A 14,764-nucleotide genomic window follows, 5' to 3' on the forward strand; every position below is an offset into this window, starting at 1 on the left:
AGGTTTCCTCACGGTGTTTTCCTTCACCGTAAAGCTCGTGGTAAAATTGAAATGTAATTCCGCACATGAATTTTGAAAAACTCAGAGGTTTGAACCCACGATCCTCTGCTTGAGAGGCCATAGGTCAAACCACTCGGCCACCACGGCTTTAATTTTCGTTTGCATCTCGCAGGAAAATTGGATTTTTTGGATTAAACTAACCAACTTAGAACAGTTGAAAAATAACCGACATTGTCATTGCAAAGTTTAACAACAGAAAAACTGCTGAACTGATTTTAATGAACGCTAAACCCACCTCGAGGAAACATGCGTCCATGTAAAAAAACCGCATCGAAACCGGTCCATGAGAGTTACGATGCCACAGACAGACACTGGCGTTTAACTTTAATATCCTATATTGATTTGTGTGTGTTCTTACAATGCGAAGGCGGAGGAACTGCATGAACACACATTTCTCGCAAACGTGGCTGTCATAAGGTCGCGGGCGTTAGTTCAATGGTGATGATTATCGTCAACTTCTTTCCTATTTACTTTAAGTATTCTTTTAAACGAAGTGAAGCTAAACCTAGGCATTACCAAAGGACGAATAGGTAATAAATTATACAACAGTTGGAGGTATGACCTTTACGAGCACTAGAAACGTGGTTAAGTCAACATAACATCAATGTTCAGTGTTCAGAGCAAATACAATGTGTAACTGAAAACCTCACATTAAAATCTTGTTATTTTAAGGTCTCTCTCTACCTACTGTACCGTATCATCACAATACAAGTAATGTAAGCAGTAGACCGACTCGGCCGTATTCTGGAAATTTATACCTACGGCTGCGCGGAGCGCTAGGGTTGGCAACTACAAAAAGTAAAACAGATGTGTGTAGATTTTTATTGTATGCGTGTAGTTTTAGGTGGAATAAAACATATGTTAATTTTATGATTATTTTTTTATTAATTAATTATAAGTTGGTAATATGTGTATGAAGCCGTGGTGGCCTAGTGGTTTGACCTATCGCCTCTCAAGCAGAGGGTCGTGGGTTCGAACCCCGGCTCGCACCTCTGAGTTTTTCGAAATTCATGTGCGGAATTACATTTGAAATTTACCATGCGCTTTGCGGTGAAGGAAAAAATCGTGAGGAAACCTGCACAAACCTGCGAAGCGATTCAATGGTGCGTGCGAAGTTACCAATCCGCACTGGGCCCGCGTGGGAACTATGGCCCCAAGCCCTCTTGTTCTGAGAGGAGGCCTGTGTTTGTGTTTTAAATATTTGCTCGTATTACAGGCCACACCCGTATGTGTTTGCCTGACACTTTCCTATTACGCTCATCGTATGACACGGTGTAATGGATAGTCTTTTAAACGCTAACGTTCCTGCTGAAGCTTTTTGCGTTCCCTATAGTCTTTTTAATAGCACAGCATAAATAAAAGTTCTAGTTATAGGTCGTTTCACTAAGGCCTTGGCGCGCGTGAGTTAGACTAACATCTGGTAGCATGGTGAACGAATGTCTTGCTCTAAAGATGAACTCTGATTGAGTTCGAAACGCGTCTGTTTATCGTGGTGGTCATAGATGGGTGTGTTCTTACAGTGTGGAGGAGGAGGAACTGCTTGAATATCTTGCGTAAACGTAGCTATTTTCATATGGTGAGCAAAAAAATTAAAATAATAAAAAGCCTTATTCAATAAATTCCATAGGTATGTAGAGTATTCTAGCATACAGCGTGGCGATATTTGGTCTACTTAGACGTTAAGATACAGGTACAGTTCAAAAAGTTGGACATTCGTTTCCTTGTGAGGGTTTTCTCTACGGTAGATTCATTATGCGAAACGTCTGTTATGCAAGTAATCATTCTGCTAAAATGGTAGATTGATAACCAAGGGTGGAAAGTGACCCATCTCACCCAAGGTATTTCCAATAGTTCGAGGGGAAATGGGAAATAAACGAAAGAAATTCGACTGTGAGGAAATAAATACTACAAAAAAATTAGAATAATAATAAATTGAATTTACTTATATCCAACCTCTAACGGTACCTTTTCGACAGGCCACTTGCCACGGCCGACTATTAAAAAAAACGAGTTGGACACGACCAAGGAGCTTATATACAAAACTGGAGGTTGAACGCCGAACCTTGTGAGTGTGACCTTTATTACTTATTTATATATACCATCTCCTCTTTCACATTTCACGAATGATTTCCATCTCTTTCTTAACCTAACTAAAGAAAGAGATGGAATATGTTCGTGACGTAATAAAGATCAAATTTTTTGTTTCAAACGGATTTCGGCGTTCAACCTCCAGTGTTGTATATAAGCTCCTTGGTCACGACGTGCATCTAGATGGCCATGCCGAAACGTGAAAAAAAAAGTGTCACTGACATAACTCAATTATCTTCCGACTCCGTGGCTAAAAGAAAAATAAAAATAAAAAACTTACCACCCTAGAGGTGAAAACGCAATTTTCTACCCGGATATCTACCCATAAAAATAAACTTTCCGAACAGGAGAGATGAAAAAGTATTAAGCGATACCCAGCCTACATTTCCCACTCACCATCATTGCTAACGATCTTCCCAGCCACATAGACGTTCTGGGAAGAGAACCTATCATCTCTCCTCTCGCTCTTGCAGCACTCGTAGCTCGCAGAAGGCAGTTTACGATAGTCTATCAGCGAATACTTCTGCGGCGTGCAAGCCTCGGGATATGCTGGTTTCCTAAATACGATCAGTACTTGTCAAATAGAAGAGCTTCTGCTATAATGAGGGTTATCGAGTATGAATTCGCCACTAGAGGCGCTAGTGTAGCGTGAGGTCTCCGAAATGTCAAATCTCATAGTTTTTGGGTGAGCTACGCGGGTTTATTTATAATTAGAATAATTGTGTGAATATTTTGCATGACCTGAAATTAATTATGGCAATTATGCGGTAAGGGGCAATGAATGTCTGTGTTTTGAGACAGTTTTGTCTTTCGGAAACCTTTGTCCTCCCTTTTGTTTCCGAACAAAACGGGCCTACGCAAGACTGTGTGGTTGCTCGATATTTTTATGATACGGTTTTAAGATGTATTAAGTATGATTTTAATCTCGACTTTGTTTTCACGCCCCGACATAACAGACTTGGAAAGCCACACTTAAAAACCTAACGCAACAGTGGCGCCATCTAGTAAGACAAAAAACGATAGCCCTCATTAGCATTGGACTTTCCAAAATTACACGGCACGACGTGTCAACTAATACGATTAATCGATTTAGCATACCTCCGCTCCGCTTCTACACTAAGTTATTTCTTCAAAATGACCTTACTTAAAAGGTGAAACTTGTCAAAGTGTAAATCTAATTAAAGATAATTTTCATCTACATAGTGGTCAGAAAGTTTACCTTACTTTAATTTACTTAAAAGCGAATGAAATGGCTTGTTATTCGTATTTTTTTGTACCTTACAAAATTAATAATAAGTCTCTTTATATCATAAGAATTGGGAACTGTTTTGGCTATTATGTTACCTGAAACGTGTCTACATAGGTATTTAACTATTATTTTAAGCTTTATGTTTCTTAATATTGTAAAAAACAATTTTAAACTTACCTATCACACCCCAAATCATCAGTACTAGATGAGCTGTACCTCAAAAACTTCTCAACAGATGGCGCCGTTTTCGTTATGATAATATTGTCGGGCGTATCACAAATGACTTGCGACCTACCCTCCATTTTGACAAACACATCATCGTTCTCCGAATCTGTTTTGGCCCCGGATTTTCTCAAATCGCTGATACGTTTTTGTGTTACTTTAGTAGAAGGTGTAGAACTACGCCTTTTAGGTAATGCCATCATAATTTTCATCAAATTTTCTTCTATAGCAGCTGTAGGCGATATGGATTTGTCTTTTTTATCAATGTACTTGGGCATCTCGAAGCATTTTATAGGCCTTCTAGGCGTCGAAGCTAGGCTTTTAGATAGTCTGTGATCGACTCTAGGTTCTAAAATCACTTTAGCGGACGAAGTCGAAGGACTGTTGTTGTCTTTTCTAGATCTTTTCTAGATCTTTCCTCATGAAATGGAAAAGGCTGTCTTTTTCTGGTGTTTGAGAGTCCGTGGTCTCGTGTTCTTTTGACATTAGCTCTATAGATTCCATGAACTGAGCCCATTTGGATATCTTTCTGTCTTTTTTGCGTTCGTTCCTTTTTGGGGAATAGTCAGACACTGACATCAGAGGGGTGGGGGAAGTAGATGGGAATGCTTCTGAGAGCTTTAGTACTGCTTAGAGCAACGTTATTTCGAGTAAAATTTGAGTAATTTCGATGTAGAGTTTGAGTAAAAAACGTTGGTATTGGGTCATTTAGAGTACGATAAATAAGTTCGGTCAAACGTTGTAATAAAGTGGTGTAATTTTAGAATAAATAAAGTGGCAGTTTAAAGTAAAAACCATACGGGAGCGTAAATAGCAACATAATTTAGAGTGATTTCGATGTAGAGTTTGAGTAATAACGTTGGTATTGAGTCATTTAGAGTGCGAAAAGTTCGGATGGACGTAATGTCGTAATTTTAGAGTAAACATTACATATGTTAGTAGTAGTCATTTAGTGTAAATGTAAGTGGTAATTTAAAGTAAAAACCATACGTTAGCGTAAATAACATCAATTTAGCGTAATTTTGGCATATACAATACAAGTGCGGAATAGCGTTACGGGAAAACAATACATTAGTAATGGTAAAATTTATACCTGTATTTTTTTAATAAATCAAAAATTTGTTACATTCCTGTAAAGTTCAATAAACGTTCGCAGTAAAAATTCGAATATAAAACATCCAAATTGGCTTATGTGTGTTCTCCCTTAACTACCCAAAAGAAAATATACGGGGGCCACAGAATTTCATTGGTAACATAAAAAAATATATATTCAGATAAAAACAAAAATATATTATTTATTTGATTTTACCAATGCACCTCGAGTGGCTTGTTTTCTTTTCATTGGTATACGGGCCAATCAACTTTTTTACCGCCACTAATCTGTCCGCGACATTTTTCAAACAATTGCACATTTTTGTAAGTAAACATGTTTTTTTTGTAATTTAATAAATGATGTTCATAAATACATGCCATTCTACGTAAGTTTAACCTATTAAACCGTAAATAATAACCCATAACCTGCGTTTGCTGTTGCTCAGAGCGGACGTGTGCAGAGTTTGCTGTGTATTTAAATTCAATATTTTTAATTGCATTTCTTGTGCCTGTTGGGCTTGTTAAAGTCTAAAGTCTAATTTCTCGGTGCCTCCTTGTTTCGCTTGGGGCTTCTTGTGTTTGGAGTGTCGGCCATATTGAAAAGTGTCGGAAGTCTCTCTCTAAAGTGCGCGGTTTTATGCGAATTTAAGGCGGTCGTTTTGTATGTGGAGTTTCAACTTTTTGCATCTTTTTGCAAGGTGTTGTGATTTGAACATCCGACCTCTGGTTTGTGAGTCGACTGTCGGACCGCTGTGCCACGGGAGCTTGAGCGAGGCGGCGCGAAATTGTGATATAGGTGCAACGTCATAGCCGTCGGGTGCAATCTAAGTCAAAGTTCCTACACTTTACGGTTCATTTTAATAGTAAAATGTCATCGTGTCTGGCGTGCAAGGGATCTGTTAAGGAAAATTCACTGCTGAAATGTACTGCTTGCAATGGAACCTATCATTTTTACTGCTTACATCTAACAATTGAATACGTGAATAAGGTCAGGCAAGCATGGTTATGTTCATTTTGTGCATCGGTTAATACTCGTCGCCGTAGAAATGACGACACCCCTGTTCAACGTACTGCCGTTGCATCTGTACTGGATGATTCAGTTATGTCATGTGACCAAGGGCTCGATGACTCTCGAATGGCGGACAGTGCCCCCCCTGAGCTTGAGAATACTGACTTGCTGGTAACCCCACCGAATTCGTATCAGTTGTCTAAGGAGAGCAAGAGTTCATTATTATCCTGTCCCGAAACACTTTTAAATGATATACTTTCCAAAGTGACGTCATTACAGACGCAATTTTTGGCCATACAGGCCATCCAGACGGATTTGTCCCAGGTAAAGAGCGATATAGCCGATATGAGGAGCGGTATTAACTCTAAATTGGATGAGCTTGCTGGTAGAATGTTAACCATCGAATCTCGCGTTAGTGCGTTGGAGGAAAGTAAAGCGGAGCTGGACGACATCAAAAGAACGATTGGGGACCTTATTGGCGACTCTAGAAGAAACGAGCAATGGATGAGACGCTCCAATATTCAGATCAATGGTGTTCCGGAGAAAAAGGGGGAAAACTTGTTTACTATTTTGAGGTCTCTGGCTGAGCTAAGTGGTTTTTCTTTGGACTGTTCTACTGACGTTGACTTTGTGACGCGAGTAGCGGTTAGAAACGACGTGGATAATGCTAGACCGAAGCCTATTGTTCTCAAGATGCAGGCGCGATACAAAAAAGATGACTTTTTGTCATCAATACGCAAGCTGAAGAATTTGAGGGCTTCGGATTTAGGGTTCTCCGACAATTCGAATCGTATATTCATCAATGATCATCTTTCCAGTTATAATAAGCACCTCCTGAGGGAAGCAAAGAGTCGTGCTAATCAAAAACATTATAAATTTTGTTGGGTTCGAAATTGTACCATTATGGTGCGTCGTAATGAAAGTTCGCCCATTTTACATATTTCTAACGAAGAGGCTTTAAACAAAATAATATAAGTGTATTATTTCATATATATTTTGTTATTAACACTTTTGTATCTTGGGCAAATTGCATAAACAATCTAACTTGTATGCGTAGCTTTTCTAGTTACCCAACTAATTTTAAGTTTATCTTGAACAATGTCATAAACTTTGATAATTGGATTTATAATATAAACGATATTTTATCTCATTCTGGAATAGCGGTCTATCTTGTTATAATGTGCTGTTTAATACTAAGTTGCGAGCTCATATCTCATATTATATTTGAACATAATATCATATTGCTTCCTGTTTGTTTTTATGATTACGGGACTACTTTAAATGTTTTACTTAAGTGTGATTTTGGAATATTTTTAAGTACCTAATGGCTAATATAAGTATTTATTATCAAAATGCGCGGGGATTGCGTTCGAAAACCACTCAATTTTTTCGCAACGTTTTATTATCAAATTACGATTTTATCTGCATTACTGAAACGTGGCTTCTACCCAGCATTTTTAGTTCTGAACTTTTTGACGATCGCTATCATGTCTATCGAACTGATCGTGACTACCAGAGAATGGACATGACTCGCGGAGGGGGAACTTTGATAGCAGTTCATCGGCGGTTTAGAGTGGACGAGCGTGACGTTCGCGCGATGCTCGCTCTGCCCGACGCAGATATCACCTGGTTAGATGTCTGCATTTCTCAGGGTCCTAGCTTAAGGAAATTAAGATTATTTTCGTGCTATTTTCCACAAAGTAGTTATCAAATAGAGTCACAGTTCACTTTTCTTGAGTACTTGTCTGACGTTGTTGCTGATTCTCCTGATGACTTGTATATAGTTGTGGGTGATTTTAATATCGCGGAAGCAGTCTGGGTACCGTCTGACTGTGAACCTTCTCAAATGAAACTAGATAATCCCAATCAGAATTCTTTGACAAGCCAATTATTTGCGTTTATGTGTTTCACTAATTGGACTCAGTTTAATTATTTTCCAAATAAAAACAACAAACAGTTGGATTTAGTTTTATCAAATTGTTCTTGCAGTGTTTCTACCGTTCAACCATTGGTCCCAATCGATGGCCATCACCCAGTTTTCTGTGTACATGCTGACATTAATTCGACTGTTCATGACTTAAAACCAGCCTCTAGAATAGTTCGCCGATTTTATGCCGCTGACTATAATGTCATAAACGCTGAACTGGAAGCGATTGATTGGAATCACCTTCTTTCGTTGGATAATATTGAATGTGCAGTTGATGAATTTTATTCCATTGTTAACAAAGTCATTGAAGATTTGGTTCCTACTCGAATTGTAAATGGCTGTCAAAATAAATTTCCTACTTGGTACTCTCGCGGTTTAATTACACTTATAAGGAAAAAAAATAAATTCACAAAAAATGGAAAATTTACAATAGAAGTTCTGACTATGACAGGTTTTCAAGTTTACGTTCGGTAATAAAAAAATTAGAAAAATCATGTTACGTTTTGTTTATATCCAGAACGGAATCAAATATTCGTTATAATCCTAAAGCATTCTGGTCGTTTCTAAAATCAAAAATGAAACATAGCGGTATACCGGACACCTTCTACTTGGGTCAAAATAAAGCCACGGATGGTCAAACTATTGCCAATTTATTTAACACCTTCTTTCAATCAGTATTTGTAAATGATGTTCGTACCAGTACCAACTCTAACCCTACTTCCTCCTCACAACTTTATGAATACCATGATAATAAAGTCCTTAATACCTCAATATGTAGTATACATATAACCCCTTCCATAGTTGAGAAATATCTTTTGGGACTTGTTGTTAAAGGGGGTTGTGGCCCGGATGGAATTCATCCTATCTTCTTGAAAAGATGTGGAAAAGCCCTGGCTGTTCCCATTTCAAAATTATATAACCTCTCCCTAAGTTCTGGAATCATTCCTGAGTTTTGGAAACGTTCAATAGTTTTCCCTGTTTACAAAAGTGGTGATAAACATAACATCATAAATTATCGGGGCATCTCTAAACTATCTGTCATTCCTAAACTCTTTGAAAAGATAATATTTGATACTCTTTCTTATGTCGTTAGACCAATGTTAATCCAACAACAACATGGATTTGTGAGTAAACGTTCAACTGAGACTAACCTTAATGAATTTCTTGATTATGTACTGGACGGAATGGATAATGGTTTTCAGGTGGATACCATTTACACTGATTATTCCAAAGCTTTCGACAAAATTTCTCATTCCGTACTTATTCAAAAGCTGGAATCCTTTGGAATACATGGTAATCTTTTAAGGTGGCTCACGTCATATCTGCGTGATAGGTCTCAAGCGGTGTCCGTGAAAGGACATACCTCTAGCTTTGTACCCATCCCGTCGGGGGTTCCCCAGGGCTCTCATTTGGGCCCACTTCTATTTAATTTATTTATAAATGACGTCGCTACATGCTTCCAGTATTCTCGGGTATTATTGTATGCTGATGATACAAAGATTTACAGTGTTATCAAATCGGAAAATGACTGCCTAAACCTGCAAAGCGATCTAAATAGATTAAGCGCTTACTGCCGCAGGAATAAACTGCACTTGAATGTTGACAAGTGTTGTGCTATATCTTACTCGCGGAAACGCTCGCCTTTAAATTTTAACTATACTTTGAACAACATCGGTCTTAATCGGGTAACAGAGGTAAAAGACCTTGGGGTAATTCTTGACAGCGAGTTGCAACTTGTTACGCATGTAGATAAAATTGTATCTAAAGCATATAGAATGTTGGGTTTTATATTTCGTGAAGGAAGAGAGTTTAAAGACCCAAAAACAGTACAACTTTTATATTATGCCCTTGTAAGACCCCATTTGGAATTTGCATCGACAGTTTGGAGTCCTCACTTTAATGTACATATAGACACCGTTGAAAAAATTCAAAACAAATTCATAAAACGCATGAAATTTGTTTTCAAAGATTTTAACAAGAACTCTCTAATGTCACTCAAAACGCGTCGGGAAATTAAAGACCAAATGTTTTTATATAAAATTGTTAATGGATTGATTGACTCGCCATACCTTCTTTCTAAGATTTTGCTTCGTTGCCCAGAGCGACGAACTCGCTCCTCCAAATTATTCGCCATTCCCTTTAGCGGAACTGCCTATGCCAGAAACAGACTTCTCGTTCGAGCATGCAAGAATCATAACAATCATTTTCCCGATATAGATGTTTTCAATATGAGCTTGCAACAATATGCTACTGCTTTGAAGGAGCAGGGCAATGTTAGCAATAGAACCGCTGTCGATAAGTCTCTTTATTAATTCTTTTGAATTAGTACAAGTGTATTTAATCTTATATAACTTTGTTCATGTGCCTCATTACAATAAGATGATGTTGTGCTTGTAAATTTAGTTTTTTTTTTTGTCTTGCCTGAGCAGCATGTTATGTTTTTTGTTAAAAGTGGAAACTGTTGTAGCTACTGTAATATTTTTATGTGTTTTATACTTTGTATTATTTCTAGCTGTTTGTTTTCCTAAAATAAATAAATAAATAAATAAATAAATAAATAAAATATCTTGTTGGAAGTACGATTTTTCGGTAACGCCAAAGACAATTTTGGTAACGCAGGAAACGCCCAAAGTGTGGGGAAAATAGTTGATTGGCCCATACTTAGGTGTGTTTTCCCCTACATTTAATTTGTCGTAGGTAAATCTAAGAATTAAAAGTTTTCAATTAAAAATCAAAAATATATATCAATGCCCTGTTAAAATATTCAGAAATTTTAATTTACTTGTATCTTCTATATTCTCAGATCTCGAAGTACAGTCACATGCCAAATATATGCCACAGTGGAGCGCGCAAAAATGTCTGACACGTCTTACTGGCTCTAGAAATACAGTCGTATCAGATATGTATGCACGCTTTATTGTGTCATACAAGGTGGGCCCTGTAACAGGAGCAAAAAATTAAACCACAGCTTCCACTCTTCATCTTGAACTAATATAGTACTACGACTTTTAAAAATAACTTGTATTATGATTTTCATTATAATTTAAAGTTTAATTGGACCAGCAATGTATTGCGAAATCCGTCACTGTTTTACGTGACAGGCGATGTCATTTAGGCTATTGGATGCCGTACATTGAAAATACCATTTAATTTGTTTGGAATAAACATAATTAAAAAATAACATAATTTTTGAAAGTTGCAGAACTAAAGTAGTTCCATTTGAGCAGCAGAACCTGTGTTTTAATTTTTTTGCTCCTGTTACAGGGCCCACCTGGTATATTGGTGCTGGTAGTCACCAACAAAGCATGTACAGTCTACAATACACAGCAGACGAGTAACAAACAAACGAAAGAGTATTTTATTTGTAAAATGTGTTGTCAATTACCTTCGCCACTCGCTTATCGGCATTTTTTTTAACTTAATAGTATCGTCTTTCACCAATGCGCCCCTATCCTAAGACTCACCGTGCTCGTTGAAATGCTTCTCGAGTTCCTCGTGCGATATGATAGAGTCTGGAATGGGGGCGTCCGGCTCAGTCGTCTCCGCGGGCCGCGACCGAGAACATCTGGAACGGAGCTAGTGTTGAAACAGCGTCACCTCCGGATAGGACTATTGCTACAGATCTGTTCACGAAGGCGCGCCCCTCCACAGCTAATTAAAGGCTGACCAGGAATATAAAAAGCCTGACGCGAGGGCAGCACTTTACACTTACTATACGATACCTACCAGTCATATTGACAACGGTGTCGGTGATGTTATTTAAAGGAATATTTTTTAATTCTTCAGACTTTTTCTATGACAAATACTTTTATACATTGTGAATTATTTTCCTTTCAAGGCTATGGATAATCTTCGGCATTTTAACGCACAAAAACATAAAATAATACTTTAAAATACGACGCGCAAACAACGTTAAACTTTGACAGCAATAGACAGATGACATTTGAATTTATTGTTACCAGTGCAAGAAATTAGTTCTATTGGTTTTCCGCAATATGGCGAGGTTTTTTATAATTCTGGCCAGCCTTTATCAATGTGCACGAGTAAACCTCGTACTTACACGTTGTCTTAGTCTCAGTGTGCGTGACTGACGGGACGCTTGCGAATGAGGACACGTTCGAGCCACGAACACATACACTTGTCATACGGATAAGTTTACAACTACAATTATAAAATGTGGAGGGGCGCGCCTTCGTGAGTGAACAGATCTGTACTTGAAGCACAGAATATACAATAGTACTAACGTACAGAATGGCCACGCTCCGCCCCGCACCGATTCGAGTTACCCCACCCCTCAAGCGCAAATTGCAGGAAAAACGCAGGAAAGCAGAAAACCGGAGGAGGTGCGCATCCAGTACCTATTTTTATCAATCTACAGAAAAACTAGAATTGGCTTACTATTATTAATATATTAAATCTCACAAGAGAAAATTTCGGAAACTTGTCACAATTTTGTATGGGGATTGACACTTTACGTTTCTTAAATTTAAAGGGGGAAAACGAGCATGCGGGTCCCCTGATGGGAATCTTGTGAAAAATTCCAGAAATTTCCGAGAAATTTTCCAACTTTTCAAAAACTTTCCGCAACTTGTACCATCAACCAAATAAGTGGTCTACCAATTTTTAAACAAGTTCCTATCAAATGAATATGTCGCTAAAGTCGAACTTTCGAGTTGACAGACACGTCTATTGGCATTATTGTTTTATGACATGCAAACGATCAACTTTAGGGTGGTAGATGTCATATTTGGCTGATGGTACCAACATCTGTAATGGTTGTTACCTGAGCATGGCATTGCTGCAGCGCAGCGCCAGTTCCATGCCATCGAGCCAGCAGTGGCCGGCGGCCGGCGACGGCGCGCGGAAGATCAGGTGCGCTGTCGGCAGCGGCTGGACCACGGCACCTGACAACAATCATCACCGTCATCATCTTATATAAATAACATGGGATGGGAATACAAATTGACAAGATTTCATTTTTTTAACACCTGTAAATTACTACAGGAATCGAAAGAGTTTTGCCTCCTGAACATGGGAAAATATTTATTATAATTGATTTCTCCATATTTAAAAAAATACAAAAAATTTGGAAAAATATGTCTGATTTTGCCAACCACAAGATATGTTTCCTTTGCCTTTTTCACCAGAAAACTTGATAACGTCTCTATGCAACGTCTACGTCAGATTTACGTGATCTTTTTTTTAAGAGACTAGACAAAAGTAATGGATCTATTGTGTGGTAGTTTTGGAGTTATGCCCTTTTAGAATAAGCACATCTTAAAAAAAATTGTAATAAATTAATTAATAGTTGTATAGAAATTTTAAATATATCAGCGTTTTTCTCTTTCCAAAAAGAATACAGAGTACGAATCAAATTATAGTCTTGGAAATATGAAATCTTGTCAATTGACCTAGTCCCGAGCTAAAGCTTGTGCTATAGGTACCATACTTCGATTTTTAGCATTAAAATAAGTTTTTGGTAAAAATTTCATCTTTAATACAAGCTTTTTTTTGCTGACTGTACTTTTAAGGTGCGACCAAACCGCTGCTTAAAAACGGTGACGGCACGGAATCGCAGTGACGCACCGTATGCGCACAGTTTTTATCGCATGCTCTCCACACCGCTGCTTAAAATACGGGATCGCAGTGACGTGCCGTAAACGTCAGGACTTTACCGAACAAAAGTCTTGTCGTTTACGGCCCGTCACTGCGATTCCGCACCGTTTGCGTTTTTTAAGCAGCGGTGTGGAAAGCATGCAAAAAAACGGTGCGCATACGATGCGTCACTGCGATTCCGTGCCGTCACCGTTTTTTAAGCAGCGGTTTGGTCGCACCTTTAGTTGACTGCAATTGTATTGTCGCCCAAACTACATTTGAATACCAAATTTCAAGTCGATGCTATTAACCGATGAAGAATTCCGTCCTGTGGAGACGATCCTGGCCGGACTACCAGGATGTCACTGCCAGATTATTGTATTGTCACCAGATTTACATAATTTTACCAAATTTCAAGTCTCTCAATAATTTATGTGTCTTTGACTCGATCGTTTTGACAGGTGACACTCTTAACCGGCTCGGATAATACCGACATGGAAACACCGACTCTGTTCTTCATCTACACACCCATAGAACCTCATGTCAGTTTTTATGGGCGTCACATGAAAAACAGGGTCGGTATTTCCATGTCAGTATTATTCGGCCCGGTAAAGAGCCTGTCAAAACGATCGAGTCAAAGACACATAGTACATTCTTTTTTATCTGGACTATGGAACAACTCGTAACCGACCGAACTGTCGTAATGTGGCGGTAAAGAAAACTCCTTCATTTTTTTATATTAATTGATGCTTCTTAAAAATCTGATATTTTTTTGTTAATTAGAAAGGTTATTCCTATTGATAGAAAAAGTTTCAAGCGTTTCTAAATTTTTCAGACATTCCCCATTGAACCTTGAAGTAATTCTCATAGAGTTCATTCTAAAAAAATATCGATTTTGAAATACGAGCTTTTTAAAAGTAGTGATAAATACAAAATAATAAAAGTGGCAGAATTGACACGGTCAAATCAAAATGATTATTTCCTTCCAAATCGATTATTTAAAATTTATTTACTTACTTGCACAGAAATTACCATAAAAAACAGATCAAACTGAGACAGACGAGATATCGGTATCTAACACCTGTGGTACCTATTGACCGAGTCAACGCTCCGCTTGGCGGAGCTCCCACTTCCACAAGTTTAGCGGTCCTTGCAGGGCCACTATCAGCTGACGCGTAGTAATCACATATACAGTCACCTGCATTAATTAATGTCTGCCACAGCGGAGCATGCAGCAATATCTGACACGTGCTACCGGTTTTAGAAACTGAATTTTGCAGGTGGTAGGACCTTGTGCAAGGTCCGCCTGGATTGCTACCACCATCTTGCTCGCTAATCCTGCCGTGAAACAGCAGTGCTTGCACTGTTGTGTTTCGGCGTGGAGAGTAAGACAGCCGGTGAAATTACTGGCACTTGAGGTATCCCATCTTAATACCCCTGGTGTTGCAGATGTTTATGGGCGGTGGTGATCTGATCTCTTACCATCAGGAGACCCACTTGCTCGTTTGACATCCAGTTGAAT

The 14,764-nt window shown here is 38.4% G+C and overlaps 3 protein-coding genes across 4 annotated transcripts in view; 1 reads left to right on the top strand and 2 right to left on the bottom strand.

Annotated features, from left to right (window-relative positions):
- The window catches only part of Orp8 (Oxysterol-binding protein-related protein 8), a 144,307-nt gene that overhangs the window by 107,917 nt on the left and 21,626 nt on the right, over positions 1-14,764 (bottom strand). For both annotated transcript variants that reach the window (XM_074110120.1, XM_074110121.1), the window contains exons 8-9: positions 12,431-12,551; positions 11,112-11,212 (exon numbers count right to left, since the gene is read on the bottom strand). In XM_074110120.1, the coding sequence (XP_073966221.1) occupies positions 11,112-11,212; positions 12,431-12,551 (222 nt within the window). The remainder of the gene's footprint in view (positions 1-11,111; positions 11,213-12,430; positions 12,552-14,764) is intronic.
- On the bottom strand, positions 2,528-4,073 carry LOC141444413 (uncharacterized). Its single transcript, XM_074109965.1, has 2 exons — positions 3,575-4,073; positions 2,528-2,705 (listed from the first exon to the last, which is right to left on the bottom strand). The coding sequence occupies exons 1-2, from the start codon at positions 3,895-3,897 to the stop codon at positions 2,528-2,530; spliced, it is 501 nt and encodes a 166-aa protein (XP_073966066.1). The 5' UTR covers positions 3,898-4,073.
- Positions 6,066-10,212, top strand: LOC141444414 (uncharacterized). The gene has a single exon (XM_074109966.1). It carries the CDS (start codon positions 6,066-6,068, stop codon positions 6,693-6,695), a length of 630 nt encoding a protein of 209 aa, XP_073966067.1. The 3' UTR covers positions 6,696-10,212.

This window comes from Choristoneura fumiferana, chromosome 30, assembly GCF_025370935.1.
Source record: "Choristoneura fumiferana chromosome 30, NRCan_CFum_1, whole genome shotgun sequence".
Lineage (NCBI taxonomy): Eukaryota > Metazoa > Arthropoda > Insecta > Lepidoptera > Tortricidae > Choristoneura > Choristoneura fumiferana.

What these genes read in the sequence shown, in the direction of transcription:
- LOC141444413 (XM_074109965.1), bottom strand. Translation starts at nt 3,897, where the DNA reads ATGCCCAAGTACATTGATAAAAAAGACAAATCCATATCGCCTACAGCT. An exon ending in GATGATTTGGGGTGTGATAG is followed by an intron (nt 2,706 to 3,574) that starts GTAAGTTTAAAA and finishes GATCGTATTTAG; the next exon opens with GAAACCAGCATATCCCGAGG.
- LOC141444414 (XM_074109966.1), top strand. Translation starts at nt 6,066, where the DNA reads ATGAGGAGCGGTATTAACTCTAAATTGGATGAGCTTGCTGGTAGAATG.